This window comes from Staurois parvus, unplaced genomic scaffold (assembly GCF_062004578.1).
Source record: "Staurois parvus isolate SC_StPar_1 unplaced genomic scaffold, SC_StPar_1.0 ptg000123l, whole genome shotgun sequence".
In the NCBI taxonomy this organism is placed as follows: domain Eukaryota; kingdom Metazoa; phylum Chordata; class Amphibia; order Anura; family Ranidae; genus Staurois; species Staurois parvus.
In genome coordinates this window covers 270,481-298,473 of record NW_028317919.1, presented here as the reverse complement: position 1 = coordinate 298,473, position 27,993 = coordinate 270,481, and the positions used below count along the sequence as shown (strand labels likewise).

General features: G+C 41.3%; 1 protein-coding gene and 2 non-coding genes across 3 annotated transcripts; all 3 read left to right on the top strand.

Annotated features, from left to right (window-relative positions):
- The first annotated feature begins 773 nt into the window (after positions 1-773).
- Positions 774-27,415, top strand: LOC149467098 (P2R1A-PPP2R2A-interacting phosphatase regulator 1-like). Its single transcript, XM_089672218.1, has 10 exons — positions 774-1,246; positions 8,958-9,036; positions 10,155-10,211; positions 16,282-16,325; positions 16,919-16,973; positions 18,960-19,061; positions 19,858-19,946; positions 20,598-20,662; positions 20,988-21,081; positions 22,909-27,415. Exons 1-10 carry the CDS (start codon positions 1,155-1,157, stop codon positions 23,048-23,050), a joined length of 819 nt encoding a protein of 272 aa, XP_089528344.1. The 5' UTR covers positions 774-1,154; the 3' UTR covers positions 23,051-27,415.
- LOC149467100 (small nucleolar RNA U109) lies at positions 19,518-19,655 on the top strand. The gene has a single exon (XR_016312017.1). It is a non-coding gene; the product is annotated as a small nucleolar RNA U109 (small nucleolar RNA).
- On the top strand, positions 20,713-20,850 carry LOC149467099 (small nucleolar RNA U109). The gene has a single exon (XR_016312018.1). It is a non-coding gene; the product is annotated as a small nucleolar RNA U109 (small nucleolar RNA).
- Positions 27,416-27,993: the final 578 nt, after the last annotated feature.

Here is a 27,993-nt window from a genome sequence, read left to right as displayed (position 1 = left end):
TGTGAAAAATCCATGATCCTTAACTACTTGCCTACCCAGCCAGTTCTGACACTCCTCTCCCACATGTGAAAATCGGCTTTTTCTTTTTTCTAGAAAACTACTTAGGATGCCCAAACAGATGATATATATATATATATATATATATATACACACATATACAGGGGCGGACTGACCATTCGGGCACTGCCTGAGGGCCCAGGGTCAGTAGGGGGCCCCATGAGATGCCCCTGGTACCTTTCATAGGCTTTTCTGGATGTGGTTTGTGTGTGGATGAGGACACAGGGACCCCATGAACCTCTAGTGCCCGGGGGCCCCATGAGTTGTCAGTCCGCCCCTGTGTGTGTGTGTATATATATATATATATATATATATATATATAAATTGTTTTCTTAGCAGAGGACCTAGAGAATAAAATGGTGGAAGTTGCATATTTTTAGACAATATTTGTGCAGCGGTATTTCAAATGCAATTTTTTTGAGAATAAACACAACTTAACCACTTGCACTGCTGAGGATTTACCCCCCTTCCTGACCAGGCCATTTGTGGCCTTATATCAACTATGGTTGCTTAGGATTACTGCACCTATCAATTGCTATCACTGCTGTAAACCTAAACCTGATTGGTTCCTTACAGTTACAGCACTTACCAATTGAAACCCTAAGAGTAAAGTGAACTGTGATTGGTTACTCCGGGTTACTGCAGCTTACAATCATTACTCTATGCACAGAAGCCCGCCAATCTCTCGTTGTAGAGAGGTGGGGAGAGGAGCCATTCGCTCCAGCTTGGTTATGTATATGAGAGTCTAGTCTCCGTAGTTTCTCTCCCATCACTGTGTATTGTGTAGTGGCTCAGGAACAAGTGAACAGTCTCCCTGCCTGGCGGTGTCTCCTCTCCCATCACACTCAGCCAGTCCTCGGCTTCAGTCATCAGCTGTGCGCATGCGTGCTGGTCACTGCTCCGTCTCGGCATAGGGAGGCTGGGGAGCTTGGCTTGGGCCTGAGCTGGGGCTTCCTCGGCCTGACAGAGTGTGGAGGGCGGCAGGAGAGTGGCGATCGTCTTCCCTGGCTGTAGAATGGAGCCCTGAGCTCGGAGCTCGTCTACAGAGGCCTGTACTGGGGAGGGAGGAGGAGGATCGGGGGAGCATCGCTGCCATCATGGCTCAGGAGAAAATGGAGCTGGACGTGGAGATCCCCAGCGATGGCAGCCTGAGGAGGTCCAACAGTGCCCCCCATATTAACGGGCTCAGGTGAGGATGGGGGTGTGGGTAGAGACGGAGGGGGTGTTGGATGAGCTTCAGAAATCAGGTGGCTGGATGTGTCCAGGATGGAGCCAACCTGTGGACTTCCAGCTGGGAAGGAGCTGCAGCACTCAGCATAGGACATGCTGGATGGACATGCTGGGACTGCTAGTTCTCCAGAGTCTGGCCTGCTGCATTGCCTCCAGTGTGGGATCCTGGCTATTGTCTGCTGTCCCTCACTGATGGTCCCTGGAAACATCCCAGCTAGTGGCTTCCATTCATGGTTTGCTGGAAGGTGAATGTGTGGACAGAAGAGTCTGATCCATGGGCAGGACGGTGTGATCTGGGGGCCATTCATATTGTGTGTTTGGAAAATGCATGTTTTAGCGTATTTGTAATGCTTTGTGTTTAAATTTAGGGCTGCGCATGTGTTTTGCTTGCGCTTGTCACCTGGGAAAAATTGACATTGACTTTAAAAGTTCAATGTGTTTTTAGTGTGCCCCCATTTTTCTTCAATAGAAGGTGGGTTCTTCAAACGGGGTGCTAAAAGTGCTGCAAGTGGGACTTTTCAAAAGTGCAGTGCACAGATGTGAACAGTTAGGATTGGGGGCCAGTTCACACCACGAAAACTGTTTTTGCATACAGTTCACACCACACTCTGGTGCGTTTTTGATGGGTTTGCTGTGTTCCAGCGCAGTTCTGTGCAGAGAAAATCCAGCATGTTCTACTTTTTTTTTTTTTTTTTTTTTTTTTTTTTCTGCACCTGGAACAAACTGCACTGGTGTGAACTATGGCCATTGGAATACATGATGCAGGAAAAAAAAATGCATCTGGTGTGAACCATCCGGGACCTTTTTTCATGTGCTGGGAAGGTGCATTCTAGCATGGCAAAAGCACACAGGTATGAACAGGGCCTTAGGCTAAGTTCACACCTGTGCATGTGTGGTTGATGTGTGCGTTTTCATGTTTTGTTTTTTTTTGTGGAGGAAGAGACTGGTTGTTAGACACAAACCACTTTCAAAAACGCATGTACATTGTAGTCTGGGGAGCCAAAAACACTGTCCTGTATGTGTGTGCAAAAAAAAAACTGCGAAGATGTGTATGGGACCCATAGAAAATTTTACATGGGCTGTAGTGCGTTTCTGCACTTCAGCAAACAAACTAAAAGCATAGATTTGAACCTAGCCTAAGAATCTCATTATAAGAGATATCCAAATGTAGACCCTTTACAGTGTGCGGACCAGTACACGGCATGTCACGGTGACCCTTTACAGTGTGCGGACCAGTACACGGCATGTCACGGTGACCCTTTACAGTGTGCAGACCAGTACACGGCAGGTCGCGGTGACCCTTCACAGTGTGCAGACCACTACACGGCAGGTTGCGGTGACCCTTCACGGTGTGCAGAGCACTACACGGCAGGTCGCGGTGACCCTTCACAGTGTGCAGAGCACTACACGGCAGGTCGCGGTGACCCTTCACAGTGTGCAGAGCACTACGCGGCAGGTCGCGGTGACCCTTCACAGTGTGCAGAGCACTACGCGGCAGGTCGCGGTGACCCTTCACAGTGTGCAGAGCACTACGCGGCAGGTCGCGGTGACCCTTCACAGTGTGCAGAGCACTACACGGCAGGTCGCGGTGACCCTTCACAGTGTGCAGAGCACTACACGGCAGGTCGCGGTGACCCTTCACAGTGTGCAGAGCACTACACGGCAGGTCGCGGTGACCCTTCACAGTGTGCAGAGCACTACACGGCAGGTCGCGGTGACCCTTCACAGTGTGCAGACCACTACACGGCAGGTCACGGTGAAGGGTCCTAGGAAATATTTTAATTGGCTAGTGTTTGCCTGTGCCAGAATGAGAGACAATTGGGGGTTATACAACTCATACCAAAAAAGTGAAGTCCAATGATGGGGACTGGGCCAAGGATCAGCAGTATTTGTTTTAATAACGCTGGTAACGTTAGCTGTGTAAAGTTGCGTTAAAAACGTGAGGTTTTTTAGCGTTTTTCTATTAGCGTTTAGTGACTTTTTTCATGTTTGTGGTTTTTAGTGTTTTGGGTTTTTTTGATTTTATTTTTTTTTTGTTGACCAAAAAGCAATTTTTTTCTTTTTGGTCAAAAAAAAGTCCAAAATGCTGGTTTGCTGCAATTTACCACATTTGGCTGCGTTTTTTGATGTTAGAGCATTTTTACAGCTAAAGAACCTCTTAGAAACCCACTAGTTCTGTGGTTTTTTTTTTTTTTCTCTTCTTTTTTTTTTTTTTCCAGCCAAAAAACATTGATTACAATCTGTGTGCATGGGCACATAGGATAACATGCTGGGGGGGGGGGTTACTGGCTGTAGAAAGACGTCAAAAGCCAAACAGAGCAGCTGTAAAAATGTCCATTGTGAATGAGGACTAAGCCCCAGTTCACACTAGAAAATCGGCAATCTGTGCACATTTCTCGCATTTCCTTTCAAAATGCACTTCTTTTGCAGTCTGCACAGGGTGTCAGTCGCAATTTAACAATGCTCCAAAAACAGGCCGCAAACGCAGTGTTTGCTTGCACCGGATTGGATGGTGCAAAACTACCATGTGATTTGGTTACAGTGCATTTCCAAAAGTAGTTAATGCAACTATGCCGTAGTACAGCAAAATGAATGGGCTCACACCACACTGCACTGAATTGCATGTGAATTGCACATGAATGTAGTTTTCCTGTGAAATTCCTAGTGTGAAAATAGGCTTAGTGTACTATAGGTACTTTGGCTCTTGTGGAACTACAGATCCCAGCATACCTTTTATGTGATTTGTAGTTTTACAAAACTGGAGTGACTGCTTTATCCAACAAAAATAATTTATTAAATCTACTGCATGTAGGTAATAGTTATAGTTATGGGGGGGGGGGGGTCTATAACAAGGTGACTTCTTGTGGACCATGCAAGACTCGCAAGTATGATGAGATTTGTAGTATCACCAGACATGAAGTGCTGAAGCTGCCTACCCCAGTTGAATTTTTTTTTCTTCGTCTACATACCTGCACTGAGCTTTTGTATTTCAGGGTTTTGGGGGAAAAAAAGCTTAGGAATTGCACTGAGCACTGTCCGTGTGTAACTTTTTTTTGCCCTGCATTTAATTTCTCAGGCCAGCTTTGTGGAGGTCTATCCCCTTGACATAAGCAGTACTGTTAGGCCACCTACAGAGCATTTAAATCCTAGGTGGTTCATCAGGGACCGGCCCAGATTCTATCCATCTATAAGGAGGCTGGTTGTACTGAAGTCGATCCGTCGATCGATTTTAGTACAACCATCCTTTCAAATATTTTGCATGCTATTACTGCTGGCAGCTATGGCTGCTTGCAACAATCATTGTTCTGCCGGCAGGGAAAGCTTCTTGATGGCAGAACTCAATAGTGGCTGTTGATGGTGGGGGATTGAGCAATTTTTCTTTCCTTCAACCTAGGGTTGCAGTAGGGAAAATCGCATCATCTGTGGCTTGCCTTACACTTACAGTACTGCATGTGGTTGAAGTAGGGGGCAGACTCCAGAAAGCAGTCTTGAAAAATTAACTGTTGGGGCTCATTCACATGGGTGTCCAAAACCCTGCATACAGATGTGTATAGCCTTGATTGCACCTGTACACAGCAGCAGGGAAGGCGAAGGGCCCAGTGTAGTATTGTGCTGTATTGGTCAGAGTAAAAAGAAAAATCTGCAGTCATCGTCCATGTTTAGACTGTATATTATGATGTACACTTGTAAACGTTCGCGCTAATGTTTATGTGCGTACAGCATAAATGGGTTCTATTAATAGCTGCCATTGTTTAGGGCTACCATGTAAATATCAGCAATATGGAGAAAGTGTCACCATCGATGATTACTTACTATTGATGTTTATATCTTCCCTGAATAAATCCTTTAGGCAGCAGCAACACATGGACAGAATGACCTCCAACTTCAGCCATTTACGGGGATAGTGTGTAAACAGAGGTACCACCGATTGCATTATTTAGTCAACACTAAGACGCAGCAACAGGCAATAGCGTACATGTACACTTGTAACCATTAGCAGAAGTATTCTATACACACCACATACTGACCACTTTTATATAGGTTCTTGCTACCAGTAAGATTCTGCATAAATCAGTCCCGGTGCTGTGAATGAGACCTTCGTGTAAACAAAGTATCACAGACCGTATTCAGCTGTGTTCTTGGAATCGCACTAATGCCACTATAAATACCTTAAATAGAAACTTGGCTTCCAAAAGAGAGAGTCTGTTCCCTTTTCCTTTTGGATAGTCTTCTTGTGCTGTAACAATATACTTCCAAGCCCAGTGAATTCAGCGTTGTCCTCTTCTATTGCCCTGATGTCCTGCCCTGTGCCACCATCTTCTTTTCTTGCTTTTACAGGAAGCCGCCTGGTTCCTGCAGTCCCCACAGTGACACGGCACCGGACATTGAACGTGTACAAAAAGTCTTTGCCGATACTGTACTATGAATGGTGGATAATAATGTCTCCTGGGATATCAATATTGTATATTTTGGAGACATCGCTTTCCTCCATTCATAGAACAATATGTAAACCGTCATGGTGGCAGATCTGTCTGCGCATGCGCGATATCAGGCGCCACCTTTGTTTACTTCCCCCATTTCTATATACATCTCTAAAGCCAAGTATTGACTCGGGGCTGAATACAAATGCACGCCACCATTTTCAGGTATTTATTGGTAAAAAAAATGTGAAAACCATTTAGCATTTTCCTTCCACTTCACAATTATGTGCCACTTCGTGTTGGTCTATCACATAAAACCCCAATAAAATACGTTCACGTTTTTTGGTTGTAACATGAAAAAATGTTGAAAATTGCAAGGTATATGAATACTTTCTCAAGGCCCTGTAAATGGGGGGGGGGGATTAATACTTCCTGAAATGTGACATCTGTATCCTAGGAGGCAGCGGGAGGGGAGTGAAACATCTTTTTCCCATAGAGAATGGCAGCAGGGCTAAAAAAAAAAAAAAAGTCCATCTCCAACTTCTGTTTATGTCCCCAATTCAGCTAGAGATTTTGCAGCTGTAGTGGCAACTCTGCACATGTTCATTTTCAGGGAATTTTTATGCTGAGCATTTCCTCCCTGTCACACCTGAGCAGGCCAGCCCATGTGTTTATAGAGTCATACACTATAGTCCCAAAAGCCTGCCTTTAAACACACATGAACTTTAATGGCATCCCAGTCTTCGTCCTTAGGGTTCAATATTGAATTGGCCCCCCTTTGCAGCTATAACAGCTTCAATTCTTCTGGGAAGGCTGTCCACAAGGTTTAGGAGTGTGTCTATGGCAGTGTTTCTCAACTCCAGTCCTCATGGACCCCCAACAGGTCATGTTTTCAGGATTTCCCTCGGATGAAACAGCTGTGGTAATTACTAAGGCAGTGAAACTGATCAAATCACCTGTGCAAAATAATGGAAATCCTGAAAACATGACCTGTTGGGGGTCCATGAGGACTGGAGTTGAGAAACACTGGTCTATGGGAATGTCTGACCATTCTTCCAGAAGGGCATATGTGAGGTCAGGCACTGATGTCGGACGAGAAGGCCTGGCTTGCAGTCTCCTCTAATTCATCCCAAAGGTGTTCTATTGAGTTGAGGTCAGGACTCTGTGCAGGCCAGTCAAGTTCCTCCACCTAAAACTCGCTCATCCATGTCTTTATGGACCTTGCTTTGTGCACTAGTGCACAGTCATGTTGGAACAGGAAGGGGCCATCCCCAAAGTGTTCCCACAAATTTGGGAGCATTAAAGGGTCGAAAATGGCTTGGTATGCTGACTCCTGTAGAGCTCTCTTCACTAAAACTAAGGAGCCAAGCCCAACCCCTGAAAAACAACCCCACACCATAATCCCCCCATTCTCCTGACAACCGGCAAACCCAGACACGTCCATAAGATTACCAGACAAAGAATCGTGTATCGTCACTTCAGAGGACACATCTCCACTGCTCTAGAGTCCAGAGGTGGCATTCTTTACACCACTGCATCCAATGCTTTGCATTGCACTTGGTGATGTAGAGCTTGGATACAGCTGCTCAGCCATCGAAAACCATTCCATGAAGCTCTCTATGCACTGTTGTTGTGCTAATCTGAAGGCCACACAAAGTTTGGAGGTCATTAGCTATTGACTCTGCAGACAGTTGATGTCTTGTGTGCGCTTCAGCATGCGCTGACCCCGCTCTGTCATTTTACGTGGCCTACCATTTTTTGGCTGAATTGCTGTTTTTCCCAGTTTCTTCCACTTTGCGATAACACTAACAGTTGACCGTGGAATATTTAGTAGCAAGGAAATTTCATGGATGGGACTTTTTGCACTGGTTGCAACCGATCATGTTACCACGCTTAAATTCATTGAGTTCCTGAGAGCGACCCATTCTTTCACAAATTTTTTTTTTCAGAAGCGGTCTCCATGCTTAGGAGCTTGATTATATACACCTGTGGCCATGGCGGTGATTGGAGCACCTGAATCCAATGATTTGGAGGGTTGGCCCAATACTTATGGCAATATAGTGTATGTGAGCGTATACACAGTGGTAAATGACAACCCACTCTCTCCCTCCTGCATTCTCCCTAACCAGCTAAACGCGACGGAGGCAGGATATTACATGTAGATCGATGGAGGCTGTACCTCCCTCTTATTCTAAGACACAGGCTGGAGGGGTGTGACACAGCCTGTGACTGACACAAATCCGCCCACACCTTGTTTCCACAAAATAATAAAGCTTTGATTTTCACATATATATTTGTATGCCAATTTAAAACTTGATTTTATTTATTTTTACTCTGTATTCCAAAGGCCTTTTTTTTTTTTTTTCTTTTTTTTTTTTTTTTTTTTAATTTTGAAAATGTGACCAGCAGCAGAGGACTAGACGCTCCTCCTGCTTATGTTTCCCTGCAGACAGGCTGGGAAAGATCTGGGTCATGTGGCAGCTGTATATCGATTAGGAAAAAGGTACTTAGATGTGTTTTTTGTTTTTTAATAAAATTACTGTGCCATCATCCACATAACGGAAATAGAAGGGACAATGTCAATTTAAAAAGTGTGTGTTTAGTATCACTTTAAATGATGGCCCACTTTAAGCAGCTTGGTGAATTTAACCTGATAACTCCCACAACCTAACACAGCAATTTTCAGGATTTGCGTATGTGAAAGTTTTAACATAGCTGTTGCGTCAGACTACCAACAAAGGGAGGTGTGCAGTGTTCAGCTTCCTTTCCCGTTAAGCAGTATGCATGCAATATAATTTCAGTAAATGATTTGTTTTTTCATTTGTGCATATTGTCTTTTTAGATTTTGGGTTTTCCTTTCTTTAAATACAGTGGAGTTGCACCTCATAGGAGGAAGGAATAAAAATTGCAAAGGCCACCATTTCTAACCTCCTTAAATGAGAAAACAAAAAAAAAATGCTAGTGGCCTGACTGTCATGCTGATCCAATGGTGTCAGTACTTTCATACAAAACAAGTATGCACATCTGGTGGTCTGACGTCTGCTAGTTGTGTTGTCTCAATGTGTTTTGGCTTTATTATTGGGAATCTCTGAAACATGCATGCAGCATTTTTGAAAGCTTGGCGATGTCCGCCCCCATATTTTTCTTGGTACATGATTCCTTCAAAGTCTTCTGTGCCTAATTTTAAGTGACATATTTTTAAAAAAATGTAACCTTCTTTTCTAACTGCTGCTTTTTCACTGTTTGCAGTGATCACTCACAAGTGTTCCAGCACTATGCAGCAAGGGCACGCAGAAACAGCACCACTGTGGTGAACCGCCAGAACCTGGTAAGTGTACATGGGGATCCAAAGGTAATTTCAAGTAGAGCTAAACCACCAAACCAAAATTTATCTGTGCTCTTTTCTGTTTCCAGTGCTTCAGCCTTTTCCTGGTCCTCTTCTGGATTCAACAACTTGATTGGCAGGGCCCAGATGTTGTAACTTCTGTCTGTGTGTACAGAATTGTGCCAAGACTATACACTGAGCTGCACATGCACAGCTCCGTGTACACTTGTAGAACAAAGTGCCAATAGTCGTGGAGAAACATCTGATGGAAAAGATAAATCCTCTCTTCTGTCATAAAAAGCCTACCTGGCAGCAATTTTACCAAAACATCATAAAGGTTTTTAGATTCCATTTCCAAATATGCAGTTTTGGTGCAGCACAATATTCTTGTTGTTAACACTGAGGAAAACGGATATGGACTGCATCTGGAAGAGTGTGGGATCTAAAGTTTTATTATAGGCTGGATTCACACCATGTCCATTGCATTTAGTTTGTGTTAACATGCTTTTTTGTTTTTTGACATGTGCTGACATCCGCAAATTTCATTGATGTGCATTTTTTTAACACATCGCATTAATGTTTTCAAATGCAGCATGTTAAATGCAAAGTCTGCATGTTGCTCTTTTAACCTTCATCTTTTTAGATCTATTTATATGGAAAAAAAATGTAACTGAGCATGGTTAGTCCTATCAGATAGGAAATCTGTAAAGAAAACTTTGCATGAATGTCACAACTTAATAGAGCCAAGTATTGAGTTTATATTTTTAAAGGGACCCAGTCACCACTAACAAAACTGAATAGTCTTTTAGGAAGTATTTTAATGCGTACTTGGCCCACTGCTAAAAACATCAAGATGCCTATGCAACTGGCACACGTATGAGTGTGTTGGGTATCTGGTCCTTGGCTGAGCTTCCATTTTTACTGCATCATGTAGTGTTATAAGTGTTTGCAAGAGAACCACAGAATGCAGAGAGGACCAGGAATCTGACAGATTCTGTAGACAGCGATATCTCTTGAATATGTCTGAGAAAGGTGATGCAGGCAGATACAGGTTCTCGTAAACACAGCAGCCGTCACTTTATTACTTTTACTCACCTTGTACTTTAATCTTTTCTGTACAGGTACCATCTTCCTCCCCTGTGCGAATACCAAGCAGCAGACTTCATCAGCTGAAAAGGGTAGGGATTGTTGGTCTATACATTTACTTTGATTTACAGTGTTGGTGTGCACATAGACATGATATGAGAAAAACTAATATGTTATCTCAGTTTGTATTACGTAAAAGTTGGTTAATGAATTTTAGTTGACTTCACGCAGTTTCCAGTGTGTGTACTCTGCATTTTGTAGCCATTCTTAACATTTAAGTGTTACGAAAGGCAATTTTGTTTTTTTTTTGTTTTTTGATTTTTTTTTTTTTTTGTGCGTGTTTTTAATTAGCCATGTTATACTTGCCTGCTCTGTGCAACGGTTTTGCAAAGAGCAGCTCCAAACCTCTTATTCTGGGTTCCTCCACTGTCAATCTTGGCTCCTCCTCCTTATGCCTCCATAGCAAGCCGCTTGCTTTGGGGCACACACAAAAAAAAAAAAACATTTACAAATCTGAGAGTCCTTGTTTAGCCCCAGATAATTAAAAATAGAACTCCCATTCTCAGTCACACTATGCTGTTTGCTTCCTGTATGTGTTAATGTAGGACACGGTGTTGGTACTTACACAGTGGGACCTTTAAATCTTGATTTCTAGTAAGCCTGCCAGTAATGGGATCCCCATGACTTTACAAGCTGCATGCTTGGTCCAGGTCATTAACTTGCAGCCATAGGGGGAGAATTATTGTCAGTTTTTCTATCTCTTTGGAAATAATATAGCCCTGTTTTAATAGATGTGTTTTTAAAGTATAAGTGCATTTCTACTTTCTACCTATTCAAGGCTCACCTGGTCCTCCTTGTCCTCCCATTTAAATATATATGCCTCACAGGACGATCACTTCATTTTAAAGATTATGTAAAGCCAACATTTCATATTCCTGATATGTGCCTGCTGTACCTGTATGGAAAAAGTATTTCTGTGTGTGAAACCCCTGGTATTCCTGCCAGTCCCTCTGTTTTCCTATTTAAAAACTGGCCACACTAAGCAGCAGAACACACTGTGGTCAGTTCTCAAGCTGTGCTGGGAACCCAGCCTGTTCTCTATTGATCAAACTTTACCTGAGTCACTGGAAAGATCAGTCACTGCTGTTTTCTCCTCCCCCAGTTCTTATGCAGCATAGAACAGAGAATATATGATCACATATATTTAAAAAAAAATGGTATTTATAATGTTTTTTATAAATATATACAGTTGTGTTCAAAATAATAGTGTGTTGAAAAAAGTGTATAAAGCTCAAAATCCTTTTAATCGCTTTTATTTCCATACACACAAATGCATTGGGAACACTACACATTCTATTCCAAATCAAAACATGAAGAAAAATATATCAAATTTGTGTTGTTCCTCTAAAAAAAAATTGAAGAAAAGTGAATATTAGACTGTTCAAAAAAAATAGCAGTTTCGGGTCTCTGTATCAATTTGGATAAGACTGTCGCGCTTAATATTACTTTGGCCTCAGATTTGGTTTTGCGCCTACAGTCCCACTTCCCTTATAAATGGGCTTCTTCTTCTCTTGAATATCTAGGCATCCGCTTGACCCCCACCTATGACTCACTGTTTGCTGCAAACTACTATCCACTGCTTCGCTCTGTGTCCTCTCTTATGCATTTTTGGCAATTTCCACACCTGTCATGGATTGGACGGATTAATTCAGTAAAAATGACCATCTTGCCGAAACTGCTATACTATTTTCGCACCCTCCCAGTGCGGGTTCCTCCTCATTTCCTTCGGTTGCTTCAGGCAAAGATTATGCGTTTTATCTGGGCCAATAAACGCCCCAGAGTTTCCAGAACTACGCTTTTTGTCCATAGACTTCAGGGTGGCCTTGGGGTTCCCAATGTTACTAAATATTATCAGGCGAGCCAGATCGCCCCGCTATCTATGTTGCATGCTTCCTCAGACATACCTCTCTGGGTCCTCCTGGAACTACCTAATTGTGCCCCTATTGCGATATCGACACTTCTATGGCTTCCCTCTGCCTTGCGTCCCACGGCACTGAGTCCGATTTTGCTCCATGGCTTGCAAGTGTGGGACTCGGTACGTTACTCCAGTGGCCTAATGTCACCTTTTTTGCCTTTGCTCCCAATCACTAACAACCCCCTCTTCCCACCAGGTTTAGATCAACCAAGGGCGTTTTCTTGGTGGGTGACCAATGGTTTTTCCCAGGTACGACACTTTTTGACCTCTCGGTCCTTCCCTACCTGGAATTCTCTTCGGGAGTCACTGGATGTCCCTCCGGTGGAGTTTTTTCTTTGCCTTCAATTGCGGCATTGGCTGATCTCATTGCGGGGCACGTCTGTCTTCCCGTACCAGAAATCTGCCTTTGAACAGCTTTGCCAACAATGGCCAGGCGCCCCAGGCCTTACTTCCCTTCTTTATGCAGCTTTGAATAGACGCTCGCCGCATACTTCTCTTTCATATGTCGTTCAGTGGGAGCGCGACCTGGGAGTGGCCGTGGATCCGGAGGACTGGAATAAGGCCTGGTCACTCATAGCTAAATGCTCATTTAATACGACCACGCTGGAGGCAGCCTATAAGGTATTGTTTCGCTGGTACTGGGTTCCGGCTCGGTTGGCCTGGGCTAACCCTGCCTGTAGTGATCAATGTTTTCGGGGTTGTGGCCATCGTGGAGATGTATTGCATATCTGGTGGTCATGCCCGAGACTGTTTCGTTTTTGGTCTCGTGTGTTTGGCCTCCTTTTCACCTTGTTCCATCTCTCCATCCGCCGGGATGCTCGGTATGCTTTGCTTCATTGCCCCATACCGGGCCTCTTGGCTCATCAGCAGAAGTTGGCTTCCTATCTGTTTTTATCGGCCACTAGAACAATTGCTCAGGCCTGGAAGAGTCCGGTTGTCCCTCTTCAGGGGGTGCGGGATCGTATGACCACTATGATGCTCAACGAACAGATGTCGAGTATCCGCAACGACTCCCAACATAAATTTTTGAAAATATGGGAGCCGTGGTTGCAATATGCCTTTCCCACACTCTCCCCGGCTAGTCTGGGGATGTAATGGCTTTCGGTATTGGCGCTCTTGGACCTCTGCCCCTTGCCCCTCTCTTTTTTTTTTTTTTTTTTTTTTTTTTTTTTTTTTTTTTTTTTTTCTTCCCCTCTTTCTTCTTTTTTCATTCTTTCTCTGTTTTGGTGTGACTGGCCTGCTGCATTTAGTTGTTATAGTCAGTTACAGTAATGTTTTGTAATTTATGTGCCATTGATAGCCTCTGTGTGGGCGTACCTTTTGCCCTGTTGGCTATAGAGCACTGTTTTTCCTTTTTTTTTTTTTATTTTGCATTTTTTTTATCTGTGCAATTGATAGCCCCTGCGTGGGCGTGTTTTATTGCCTCTCTTTTATACTGTTTAAAAATTAATAAAAACCATTGAAATAGAAAAAAAATAGCAGTGTTTGTATTCTTCTTTACAAACTCAAACATTCACTATATAAACTGAAAAATGTTTGAAGATTTTGCTTTCCTTTGAATCACTTAATATTTAGTTGTATAAGCACTGTTTCTGAGAACTGCTGTACATCTGTGTTGCATGGAGTCAACCAACGTCTGGCACCTGTGAGCAGGTATTCCAGCCCAGGATGATTGGACTACATTCCACAGTTCTTCTCTATTTCTTGGTTTTGCCTCAGAAACTGCATTTTTGATGTCACCCCACAGGTTTTCTATTGGATTAAGATCCGGGATTGGGCTGGCCACTCCATAACGTCAATCTTGTTGGTCTGGAACCAAGATGTTGCACATTTACTGGTGTGTTTGGGGTCGTTGTCTTGTTGGAACACCCATTTCAAGAGCATTTCCTCTTCAGCATAAGGCAGCATGACCTCTTCAAGTATTCTGATGTATTCAAACTGATCCATGATCCCTGGTATGTGATAAATAGGCCCAACACCGTAGTATGAGAAACATCCCCATATCATGATGCTTGCGCAACCATGCTTCACTGTCTTCACAGTGTACTGTGGCTTGAATTCAGTGTTTGGGGGTCGTCTGACCAACTGTCTCCGGCCACTAGACCCAAAAAGAACAATCTTACTTTCATCAGTCCACAAAATGTTGCGCCATTTCTCTTTAGGCCAGTCAATGTGCTCTTTGGCAAATTGTAACCTCTTCAGCACATGTCGTTTTTTTCAACACTGGGACTTTGCGGGGGCTTCTTGCAGATAGCTTGGCTTCACATAGGCGTCTTCTAATTGTAACAGTACTCACAGGTAACTTTAGACCCTCTTTGATCTTCCTGGAGCTGATTGTTGGCTGAGTCCTTGCCATTTTGGCTATTCTTCTATCCATTTGAATGGTAGTTTTTCGCTTTCTTCCACGTCTTTCCGGTTTTGGTTGCCATTTTAAAGCATTTGCGATCATTTTAGCTGAGCAGCCTATAATTTTCTGCACTTTATGTTTTCCCCTCTCCAATCAACTTTTGAATCAAGGTACGCTGTTCTTCTGAACAATGTCTGGAACAACCCATTTTCCTCAGAATTTCAGAGAGAAATGCACTGTAACCAGCATGTACAACATTTGCTGCCTTCCTTCCTTAAATAAGGGCAATAATTGCCACCTGTTTTTCAAAGAATGAATGACCTCTCTAATAGAACTCCACACTGCTATTATTTTGAACATGCCCCTTTCAATTAGTGATTGAATTACACAGAATCAGCAGCATGCATGTCATGATTGTTGGGTCTGTTGGATTTCTATTACTCTACTACACCTGCTAGTAAATTATTTGCCATGTAGAAATATCATTTCTACCAAAAACAGTGATTGATCAGGTTAGTGATGTCTGACTGCTATTATTTTGAACACAACTGTGTGTTTGTGTGTGTGTGTGTGTGTGTGTGTGTGTGTATAACAAAAATTGATCAACTTCCCTCTTTAACCACTTGCCAACCGCGCTATAGACAAATGACCGCTACAACGCGGTTGTACAGTTCTGGGAGGGCGTCCTTTTGCGCACCCCCGGCGATCTCCATGATCGCTGTGTCCTACGGACACAGCTGATCACATGATGTTGTAAAAGGACAATCACAGCAGCCTTTTACCATGTGATCAGCTGTGTCCAATGATGGTAAATGCAGTTGCTGGTAAATGCAGTTGTCACGGCGTGAGGAAAGTACTGCCGATAGCCAGCAACTGTCCGAGGACGGATCGGCAACAATCATTAGGGCATTGATGATCAGTGGCACCCATCAGTGCACCAGTCAGTGCCCATCATTGTTGCATATCCGTGCTGCCTCATCAATGCAGATCAGTGAAGGAGAAAAATTACCTGTTTGCAAAATTTTATAATAGAATTTTTTTTTTTTTAATAGCGCAAAAATAAAACACCCAGTGGTGATTAAATGCCATAAAAAAAGCTCTATTTGTGTGAAAAAAAATTGATAAAAATGTCATATGATTACAGTGTTGCATGACCGCGCAATTGTCATTCAAAGTGCGACAGCGCTGAAAGCTGAAAATTGGCCTGGGCAGGAAGGGGACATAAGTGCCCAGTAGGCAAGCGGTTAATTGCTTTTACTTGCTCTCCTGTGTTTGTGTGCTGTGGAGAACTGTTTGTGCTAGCTCCCTGCCATATAGCATGTCTACAGTAAAACAGACTGGTTATTGTACTCTATGGTAGAGGACTTGCTGCATTCACAGTGCTGCACAGCCACAGGCTCCCAGGAGTTTAACATTTCACTTCTTGTGTTAATGATATATTTAATAATCTATAATTATAGCTAGTTATGGTTACCTTAGATGTATAGATTTATCCCCAGGAACAATAGCTGGACATTGAAACATCTGCTCATTGTCAGTAACATTTCCCACTTGTGTTGGTACTTGGTAGACAAAATAGCAGTAGCATGGTTGCTTCCTTAATCATTGGGCATGTTGTGCAGTGATTTTTAATTTTTTTTTATTTTTTTTTCGTTCGTGAGGGTAGATGTACTTGGTATGGCCTCCTAAGCTTGCCTTAAATAGCCTTCTCTCACCACAGCAATTTATTGGACTGTTGTATTAAAACTAATTACTGCAAGACAGTTTAGGTCACTTCATCGGGTATACTATAACAAGGTTTAGAACCACAACTCAATAATATTGTGTCTTTCTTTCAAAGGAGGAAGGAGTGGATCTGATGAATCGAGAGACCGCACGTGAACGGTAAGAGTATTCCTTTTTTGACTCTCCTTGCCATGTAAAAAACATTCTAAAGCAAACAACAAAAATGTAATCTATTGTATCTTACCAGTTCTTAGATGTTTAAGACTGCATTTGTTTTCTTTTTGGGGGATTTTTCACCTGATGGAACCTGCCAGTAACACTCTTTCTGCTCTATGGTGACAGCATTCATTCAGTGTGCTGTATTTGTGGAGGAGCAGCATTGTCACCCACCCAAGTTGCTTGTTCCTTATTTGAACTGCAGAACACCTTCCCCCACTCCCCCTTCCACAACCTAGGGAGAGGTGTCCTATAGTTAAGGTTTAAACTGAGCAAGACTGATAACACTGCTTGATATTTTATTGAATGGGAATTTACAAGGACACTGAATTTCTAGCAGAATCGAGCTAATCTTAATAGAATTCTGTAAGGTAGCCTTGGCATGTACATGAATGGCGTTCTTGGACTGCAAGGTTTCTGTTTTTGGCTCTATTCAGGTTTTCATTTTGTGATATTTTGTTTGGCTGTTGTGTGGCCTATTCTAATATTTATAGAATAGTGATTCAGTTCCACTAATTTATTTTTAATCTCTTTAGGGAAGTGCAAACTGCAATGCAAATGAGCCTTTCCTGGGAGGAAAGCTTGAGCCTGGTAAGTAGTTGCACATTATCTGTTTTAATGTACACCGATAAAAAAAACAAAACTTTAAAATCCTATAAACCAGTGAATGTGACAGTTACTGCAGGTGGATCCGTTACTGTAATTTAAAACACATGCACCAAGAAATATACAAATACACCTGCAGTAAATGTTTGACTAGCAAATTTACAACTTCATGAATATACCCAATGAATTATTTCTTTGTTCTGGGTATTTAAAGTAAACCTATCACTTCTGTAACCACTTGCTTCCCAAGCCTTTTCTGACACTTCACTTCCTTCCTACATGTAAAATGTATTTATTACTTAGAACCCCCAAACATTATATATTTTTAAGCAAGGCCCTAGAGAATAAAATGATGGGTTTTGCCATTTTTTTTAATTTCACACCGTATTTGCGCAGATATTTTTTTTTTTTTTTTTGGGAAAAAATATGCTTTAATGGATTTTAGTGAACATGGACACACTATAATACCAATTTTTTTGTAAAATATAAAATCTGATGTTACACCGAGAAAAGAGATACCAAACATGTCACGCTTTAAAACTGCACGCTACTGGAATGGTGACATACTACGATACTTCCATAGGCGACACTTTAAAAGTCTTTACAGATTTACCAGTTTAGATTTACACACCATTTTATTTATTTTTACACTTTCTTTAAAAAAAAATAAAATTCTGATCACTTTTATTGCTGTCACAAGGAATGTAAAGATCTCTTTTGACAGCAATAGGCAGTATCAGGTACACCCGTAAAAGCAATCCAGTGGCTGCTTAGCCACTTGGATAACTTTTACATGAAACGCAATCACTGGGGCTTTCAAACAATACTGGGTTTGTGGTTGTAGCCTGAACCATGATCCCAGTATAACCGCTTCCCTACCAGGACTTGTATAAACATGCGCGGGTAGGGAAGTAGTTAAAGCAGTAAAGCACTAGCGCGGCGACTGGTATTTTCCTGCATCAGTTCAACACCAGTCACTACAAGGGCACATGGAAAACACTGCAACAGAACCCCTGGGTGCTGAGCAGTGTCATGAGAAAAAAAAAATGCATAGTGTGTGCATTTTTCTGAAACAGACCGGAGCTTATCTGAAGGCTCCATGCATTACCTGTTTCTACGCACCACAGTGAAGCTGCAGTGCATAGAAATTAATGAACCGTCATTTTGCCATTTCATTAAAGTTGGAAGAATGAAATTGCACGGTGAGGTGTGCTTTAAATGTGCAACACTGCTACCATGACCTTCCAATGACAGGTGCCTGCATAGTAAAACCCTGCTTTTTACTTTATAGGCCCTTTAAAGTCAAGCAGTTGAATACCTTGGTAGCCGTCCCATTCCCAGTAATACATGCACCCATCCCCCACTCTCTCCCTTCTTTTTTTTTTTTTTTTGTCCTTGACAGGACTGAAACATTGTGTTTTGAGGGATGGGGAGGTAATTTACAGAATGTGACTGCTTACCTCTGGCACCAAACTGTCCTGCCCTTGCTATTTTCTACGAGCCAGCTACACCACCCCTCAATTTAGAAGAAATGGGAAGGGTGGAGCTTCCCTTAATTTCCTTTTCACAAAGTTGAGATTTGCATAATCAAGAACCCGAACTGTGGGACTCCTACAATGTTCTAAAAAGAAAACTAACTTTATCCTGGCCACTTCCAGTGGCATTTTAATTTGACATGGTAAAAAAAAAAAAAGCTATGTTCTAATTTTACCTAAACCCTCGAGTTGCCCGCCTGTCTACGCATAGCTTTAGTGCCTTTGGAGTTGATCTGGAACAGGTATGTAGTTCAGGAGTTGTGATGGCTTAGGGTCAGTGAGAGGGTAGTATGTACAGGCAGCCACCATTTTCTAGGTGAAGGTTTCATATATAAACTTTTTTTGGTTGAGTGTGTGTTGTGTGTTTTTTATTATGTTTGCTCAAGTTAATTTTTCCATCTGCTTCTTGTGAGCCTAAAACACTTTCTTTTTACAGAGTGATAATGATTTTGACAAGCTTGATAAACCTTCATCTCCAAAACGTGTTGACTTTACTCCAGTGTCACCAGCCCCTTCACCTACAAGAGGCATAGGAAAGGTAATATCTTTTTTTTTCTGCTTTTGGTCTTGGTCAGAAGACTAGAGCAAAAAGACTTTAACCCCATAGGGACAAATTTTGCTAATTTATTCTAGTCAAATGAGGCATGAGATTAAATCTGTTGCCCCTGTGTTACTATGTGTTCTCTAAAGTCATTGTGCTCTTCCCTGCTTTATATTAGTCTCTATGGTTTTTATTCTGGAATTCAGATTCATTTTGCTACTTTTTAATATTTGAGCATATGAAGAGAAGTTTGGACCTTGAAAATTCCTTACTTACATGTGTAGTGTGTGTCCAAAAAAACCCTGTTCTTCCAAGCTACATCTACACCCTCTGGACATTATACCTGTAGATCTTGAGCTCTCCTGGGCCATGCCATGGACAAATTACTTCAACACTGATTGCTGGAAAGCCAGTAGTATTTGCTTTTGCTGATGAAGTTAACACCTTTTAAGTAAGCATGTTTAATTGGCATTATGTGTCCTTTTCCTATAGGGCACATGTACTTTTACACATGCAATATAAACCAAAGGAGTTATCAGGGCTGCCAGCCTTTAAGAACAGGCTGAGTGGTAGTATAATACTTCTACATGTCTAAAAGTGTGAATACCTTTACTGCAGGTTAGATGTGCATAATTGTATTAATTTTTTTTCCCAATATAAAGCCAAACAAGTTCTGAAGCTGTAACAATGTTGCCACCCTTCAGATGAAAAAATCCTAGTTAAACCTAGGTGTTAAATATAAATACTCTTGTACAGATCAAAGGACATCATTGTTGTTTTTTGTCACCCACAGCAATGTTTCTCACCTTCTTTACAAATGTGTCTGAGCAGTAATGGCTTGCCTCCAAGCCCCATACCTAGTCCCACAAGACGATTTACCACGTAAGTATTATATTTCAAGACTCTGTAATGTGTCTTTTTATTTGTACTTTGTTGTGAAAGTGATGAAAAGGAAACACAAATGTTGTCCAGCAGATGGAAAACAATCTGTTTGCCATGGGCAGTATCTCTATTTGTATAGATTTAGCTTTTTAAGGGTAACCTTTTCTACAGAGCATATTATTGGTGGGCCTTTCTCAGAATTGGATGCGTACAGATTGGAAAGTCCCAATCAGACTTTCACTGTTCACATAGTATATAAAACGTAGTATCACAGGAAAAAAAACAATTTGCATAGTCCATACACTTGAATGTGAATGGGTTATTGAAACCTGGGCACTTTCCATCTTATGGAGCCTCGATCTACTAATCTATGCATAATAGCTGAGCTATATATTTACCGCATTATACCATGGAACCCTATTAGCTTGTATTTCATAGGACATTATATTTGAGGAGGATTGTTCTATTAGGCCTTGAGTTTCCTAGCTCTTTTCTGGTTTGGTGGTTTCATGTGCAGTGTCCCTGGTTTGTCTACTGCTTTTCTTGATGCTGGTGAGAGTTATTTTCCTAGGGGTGTGTTTTGTGCAAAGTTTTTAGCAATATTTGATGTGATTACACTGAATACAGTTTGTTTTTTTTTCCCCTCATTAGCAGGAGGAGTCAGAGCCCAATAAACTGCATTCGCCCGAGTGCACTTGGTCCCATAAAAAGAAAAGGTAGGGTATATTATGCGTTTAATCTTATTAGCTTGTGTGAGTCTTGCAGGATGCATGACAGATATTTAGGTGTACCATTTGGTGGGACATCAGTATATCTAGGTCATGCAAAAGCAAACTGATGCAGAGTCATCAGGGCTGCCAGTTGTAAAGTACAGACTGAGTGGTAGTATATGACTCCTACATTGCTTGTTTTTTTTTTTTTTCTGTAATTCCAAAGGAAAGACTAGAACACACAAACACTGAGAAATCATATGTACAAGCCCAAAGCCAAAATCTTTCCTGATTTTAAACCAAACACTAACTAAGGTTTATTTGTTTTCAGTTGAAATGGAAATCGAAAACCAACCAAAAAGGCTGTTTCAAGGAACTACAAACATGCTGTCCCCTGACACGACTCATCTATCCGATTACAGTTGGTAAGATTACATTCTGGTTTTCTAGAATTATTGAGGGGCTCAGCAGCAGTACCAGAGTTTAGTGGTGGGGTGCACTATGGAAATCTGTCAGGTCAAAATTCAAAAATGTGAGCTCTTTTGGGCTTACAACACACATGGATTGGTTTACTAAACCTGTAATATAAACCTGCACCTTAAGATATATCCCCACTTCCTAGTAAAGCTGCTAACACTAAAAAGACTTGTGTACTAAGTTTAAAATGGCAAATAATAATGTAGCGCTAAATCCCAAACCAAAATAATGCCAAAAATTCTACACATTGTTTTTTACACATTGTTTTATCAGCGTCTTTTCATGTATACAATTGTTTGTATTATTTTGGTTTGGAATTTAGCGCTACACTGTTATTTGGTTTACTAAACCTGAATGGTGCAAAATCTGGTGCAGCACTGCACAGAAATCCACTTCCAGAGTTTATTGCCAAAGCTTAATTGAACAAGCTGAAGTTGGAAGCCGATTGGCAACCATGCACAGCTGTAACACATTCTGAGTGCTCCAGTTCTAGTAAGTATTCCCCAAAGCATTGTGCGAACTTGGTGGTATCGGCCCTACCCAGATTTCTTTTGCTAAACTACTTAAACCCACCTACTCTGCTATCTCAAAACATAAAGGCTGATTATTCTGTAGTCCAGAGTATGAATTACTTTTGTGAGCAATACACAGGAACACTCTGAACTTGTGACATAATCAAGTTTGTTTTTTGCAAGGGATCAGTTCACCTTTTTGGAACATTACATGTTCGGACAGTATTTAGGGTGGTGTTAGCATGTAACATATTCCAGTTCCTGCAGCCTCCCCCTCTGATCCCTGCCTCCAGTGTGACAGCGGGCGGGAAATCCTTTCCTTGTACCTTCTGTCACAATTTGAATAAAAACAACGTGGCCTTGCAGGACTTTGCCTACACGGTCATGTCATTCATTCAGTGTCCTGTGAATGGATGGACAACTACCGTCAGCCACCATGGCTGATGGCTTGTCATTCTGAATGAACTGAGAGGGTGCTGGTGAGTTCCTTTTTGTAGTTCATTCGCAAGCTCTGCAGTTTTGTAACTGACAGCATGTACTGTATGTGGGTATGGGCTATAAGCTGCAGGGCTTGTATGAAGAAGCCTGACATTGTACCCTTGATCATGGGCGCAATGCGTTTTCAGGCTGCTGCAGAAAAAAATAAATGCACTGTTTTTTTTTCCCTGCAAAAATATGTGCATTTACTATAATATTTTGTGTTTTTGTTTTTTTAAGGTGAAATTATTCTTTTTTTTTAAAGCTCTGGAGCAAAGTGCACTTAAGAGTACACGGTCTATTTATCTTGTATAAATCAGCCACATTATCTGTCTACTAATTACTGCAGAGAGTCTGTTTTATTCAATCAGCAGTGAAATAAAAGGATCAAAAATTGCTCCTGTTTTTTACAATAATTACAAACTATACATAAAACCAAGCTTGTTTTTTTTGTTTTTTTTTAATGAAGTAATACAAGCTGGTTACGGAAAGAAACTATAGTTTTCAAGAAATGCTTTGACAAAATTCATTACTAAATGCCATACCCTCTTATACTTTCATATTGGTTTTGGCAATTGCTGTGCAACATTTTGCATAATGCACTTCTGTATTGGAGCTGAACTTGTGCATTTCTTTTGGTAAGGAAAGGCATTGTAATGAGTTTTTAAGGAATGTATGAATAGGGTGGTGAAAAAATCTTGGCCGTATTGCTACTTCAGCTCTTGTACTGGACAGCAAGTTTATTGGGGTTTCCCCAATTCATTAACACTTCTTCTCCATTTCCAGCCTTTCCTCAGACCTTGATAGCAGCAGCAGCATTGGCTTCTCTGACTCAACGGCTAAAGATGGTTGTGTGACTGACTCACCCGTGGCTTGTTCCAACTCCAGTTCTTCATTCATATCATTAGATGATCTTTCTCCAAAATGAAGGTCCCAGCCCAGATTGTTAGGAGACTGCATGGCGGAGTAAATAAAGGAGCAAAACGATCTCTACACTTCAAGCCCAGTCGCTATGTGTGTATTATTTAAATTTTTTTTTTTTTTTATAATTATGTATATAATAAATGCCCTGCCTGTGTGGACTGTTACAGAAAAGAAAGTGGGGAGGGGGCTGTATATTTTATGTACAGAATAGTATGTACAGTATGTGTACATATTGCCTGTATCTGCCAGGTCTTTGTGAATTTTTTTTCTTTTGATATTTTAATGTGTATTTATTTTAAAATTAAAGGATGTAAGGTCTAATTGCGGTCTAAGAATGTACTTAAACTTGGTTTGGTGACCAATTTTTGACCAGCATTGACTGTTGGAGAAAAAAATTGCCAACCAGTAATCTGTCATTGATGGCTCTTTCATTCATCATTTTTTTTTATTTTTTTTTTTGTTTGTTTTTGCGTCAACTTGAGAAGATTTTCACATTCACTTGAAATTGACAAATTGAATTGGTGCTGTTAGGCTACTGTTCATGTCCTCTTATTTTTTTTTTTTTTTTCCTGGCCACTCCAGGTAGTCTCACGTTACCATTTATGTACTTGTATGAACACATGTCCCATGGCAGCTTGGTCTAGTTGGTTGTTTGTGGCTGAAAATTGCAGTGTTGGTTTATGCTGTGCATATGGCAGTCTGTTCTATTCCTTCCAACCACGGCAACCTTCCTCACTGTATGTTCATTTGTATCCCAGTTTCAGGTGACCAAATGATAGAAATTGGTTGGTGCAGTTCATCTGGCACTGGCATCTTTTTTCTAATACAGTTTTCAGTCATGTGGTTACTGAAAACTAAGAGTGAAACTGTTCTATGGACAGTTTCTGTGCTTTAAAAGCTGGATAAAAATCAAAACCAGTGTCTAGCTTAGATAGATGCACAGGACAGCCTGTAAAAGAAGATTGAATATACTTGCCTTTCCAGCAGGCTGTGTATTAAAGCTGCTGTTCTCCACTTGCAGCTTGAATTCCACACTTGAAGTGTGTAGAATATCTGCTACCCCACTGCAAGCTGTAGTTATAACTGGCTCCTTACCTCACTACAGTACGCACAAGAGAACCCACTGTGAGCAATGAGGTAACAGATATTCCACCTATCCAATGGGACTAATACCTGCAGTATCCAGAAGCAGTAAGTAGCTTCTTAACACAAGGACCACTGGAAAAGTAAGCATTACTCTTCACAGGCCGCCTTGTATTTAGAAGTAACCCTGTGGTGACAGGGTCACTTTAAGTCTAGATGGTATAGGGATTTAGAGGCAGCCAGGTGCACAAGATGAATATTCACATGAAAAATAATTGTTCCTTGCCATGTCTCTGTCATGTTTGACTAGCATTATTAGCTTTACTAGCGAAAGTGTGCCTGTTTCAGAATGGGAGATTTATATGTTCTTACAAGTGTGTGAAACTTTAAGAAATAAAACCACTTTTATCATTTGAATTAATCTTTAGTTTCATGGTGGATCAAGTTAAAGTGTAACTATGGCCAAAATCTAAAATTATTTTATTACCTGGTAGTCCAGTCAGTAAGTCTGTTTTTCTGCTTCCCAAAACTAGTTTACCCAGGCAGGGAGTGCTTACAATTCTCAGCTTTTATTCAGTTACATATAACCTTTAGCCCCAAAGGGGGGGAGGCTTTTGCTGTAACTGCTTGAAGTGTTAGCTGGACTTGGGATTTAGATTGTTAGTCACTAATTCTACTAGTCCATCCAACACCACCCTCTCCATTGATTGATAATGCTGCTGTCGAAAGGTGGCTATTGTTGCTCCACCATAGATGCAGTGGAAGAGTGAATGTAGCCACCAGAAGATGGGGGAGGTATTCCTGGAGCGTCACCAGGTTAAAGTGGGATAAATGCCTGGAAAAAAAAGTGGTTTTGCACAGAGCAGTCCGGATCCTCCTTTTTGTCGGGTCCCCTGCCAGTGTTCCTGGCCCCTCCCCCTTGCTCAGTGCCCCCATAGCAAGCCGCTTGCTATGGGGGCACTGGTATGTGTTCGCTCCCGTGCTGGCTCTGTATGTCTGAGACACTCTTCACTGGGTCTAAAACGAGGTATGTAATGAAAACAAATGTTTTTATTCAAACGTTTATTTAACTTATTGATGAGGATAGAAAGAGAGGAAACCAAGGAAGGCAAAGTATAAGCAGAGGGGGAACCAAGGAAGGCAAAGTATAAGCAGATTAAACTTCAGCTTTATTATGGACCAACTAGGGCTTTACTGTCAGTCTGACACTGAACATGTTTATGGGGAAGGAGCGAGCACAAGCAGTGTGCTCCTGCCTTCTCCATTGTCCCTCCAGCAGGCTGTGTTTGGAGAATAGACTAAGGAGGTACAAATGCAGCAGTCTCTTCTAAACACCTGTCAGGAGGACATGTACTACTACTGTGCTTAGGAAGGGGGGTGAGGTGTTTGCAGTGGTGAGCAAAGTTTGGCTGACCTCTCACTTTTACCAGAAACTGGGCGCCCATATGTTTTTTTGGACCGTGAGTATTCTGGGAGGTATTTTTAACAATGTGAGAAAACTACAGGTGCTAACATGCCCAGCTATAGCGTGTATTTACTTCAGCTATTGCTGAAAAAAAATCTGTTTTCCTTTAAGTCATGTATGTAACATAGTGTGCAGTGAACTGTATGCATTCTACAGGCGAACGTTCCAAGGTTTTTTCAAACTATTGTAAGACCACTAAAGTTGCAGTGTAAGTGCCAAAAAAGACTGTAGAAAACAAAGTACTTTTATAGAAGTACATATTCGCTTTAGAACACATCTGGCTGCATGGTGACTTTATTATCATATACATCTATCAAAACCCTTGCAAAAGTAGTGCCATTCGCTTAAAATGTACATTGGTTTGTTTTTACCACACTGGGTACGTGAGTTTTATCAGAAAGTTACCAGCAGGAAGAATCCCTTTTAGCAATAATCACGTTTGTGGATTTTGTCCAAAAAATGCATAGCCAGAACTTTTTTTTTTTTTTTGGTAAGTAAACCTGTCACAAGATTATTATTATTATTATACAGTATTTATAAAGCGCCAATAGTTTGCTCAGCGCTGTACATTACAAAGGGGGACAGAACATGTGACAGAACAATACCAATACAATGCAAAACATGAGGGGATCGAGGACCCTGCTCTTTCAAGCTTACAATCTAGGAGGGAGGGGATGGTGGCACAGGAGGAGATAGCTGTGGGGGATGGAGTGGATGAGAAGCATTAATGTGTGCTGAGTGTTTGAGACCAGGGCAAATTGGGTTGCCGCACATAAGAATATTTCAAATTGCAGATGAAGGCAAATTGATATAGCTGATGCAGAAAGATGAAAGAAAGCTGCTCGATTTCCCCATCAATACAATGTGTTGATGGGGGAATCCCTCTCATGGAGCAATTGTGTTCTGGCAGGGAGAGCGGGAGCTATCCTTGAACACAATAGTTACTGATAGCGGCTATAGCCTCTGGCAGTAATCGCAAGCTGAAAATCTGACATGGTTGTACCCAAGTCTATCCAATCAGCTTTCCCATAGTTGGATTGAATCTTGGCCAGTCCCCTTTGAGATTTGAACCATCTATGGCCGGCTTAAGTTAAGAGCAGTGAGACACTCCTGGATCCCAGAATGCAAAGTCATTGTTTTTTTTGCTGCAGAGTATAAAGAAGTGTGCATATTTTTCAGTGCTGGATGCACAGTTGGTTCAATGCTTTACTCTGCTTGTGTTTTAGATTTGTGTATAATACACACATTTTTTTTTTTTTTTTTTTTTGTTCCTGAGATCCCAGGAGGGAAATTATTGTGTGGGCACACTGATAACTGCTGTCAGACAAGGTGTGTATGTCTAGACGTTAATCAATTTTACACCGAATCTTCACTCTCCTCTATAGCATGTCCCAGCACAATCTGTTCCTTCTTCCTTTTTTTTTTTTTTTTCAGTAGCTAAAAAGTGCTTGTGTTGTCAGATTTTTTTTTTTCTTTTGCTTTTTATTTGACAGGTTTACTTTTTTACACCCCTAATTGTATATTAAATTTGTTGGATCATCCTGGAAAAAAAACAGTGTAAATTCTCTGTAAATGTTTGAATGTTAAGTTTACTTTCAGTTATGGATCTTTTTCCAGTCAGTAATGTATATTTAAGCTTGAAGCTTATGTCTGTGTCATTTTAATGTGTTTTTATTTTGACACTATCATCAACTCATTACTTTGTTAAAATAGAGCTTTAAGTAGGCTAGCCATCTATTTTGTATAGATAAGATTTTCACAAATGCCTATATTTGTAATGTTTTATTCTTGGAATAAATGTATATGTATGCATGTCTTGCATCTGTGTTGTCCTCCTGTTTATTGAGTGTTAACAAAGCTGATGATTTTTTTTTTTTTAAAAGATGTAGACCTTTAAGGCCTCGTGCGCACTGGATTTTATAAAAACACCAGTAGCGTTAGCTGTAGAATGCTGCAGTAACGTGAGGTTTTGTAGTGTTGTTTTTTTTTCAGTGTTTGCGTTTTTTAGCTATACTCCCACAAAATCTTCAGGCTCAAAAATGCTTATAAGCGCTGGATAGTCACGTTTTTTAGACTCCACGCTGGTAGCGCTAGCTGTGTAAAGTCACATTAAAAACGCAAGTTTTTTTTAGTGTTTTTGCACAAGTTTTTTTGCTGTGTCTGTGGGTTTTTGTTTTTAGCGTTTTTTACAGACACTGCCATTTTTGGACTTTATTCAGCAAAAATGTTTGTTTGCCACGTTTTAGGCTCCATGCACACTGGGCGTTTTTAATAAGCAGAGAAAAAAACACTAAAAACTGTCGCAAAACTCTGAAAAACTCACGTTTTTAAAGTTACTTTACATAGCTAACGTTACCAGCGTTATTAAAATGCCCTGTGTGCATGGAGCCTTAGCGTGT

Bases quoted from the DNA above. Each gene is read 5' to 3' on its own strand.
- LOC149467098 (XM_089672218.1), top strand. From the start codon at position 1,155: ATGGCTCAGGAGAAAATGGAGCTGGACGTGGAGATCCCCAGCGATGGC. The intron at 9,037-10,154 runs GTAAGTGTACAT...TTTTCTGTACAG, and splicing joins TGGTGAACCGCCAGAACCTG to GTACCATCTTCCTCCCCTGT. The intron at 19,947-20,597 runs GTAAGTATTATA...TCCCCTCATTAG, and splicing joins CCCACAAGACGATTTACCAC to CAGGAGGAGTCAGAGCCCAA.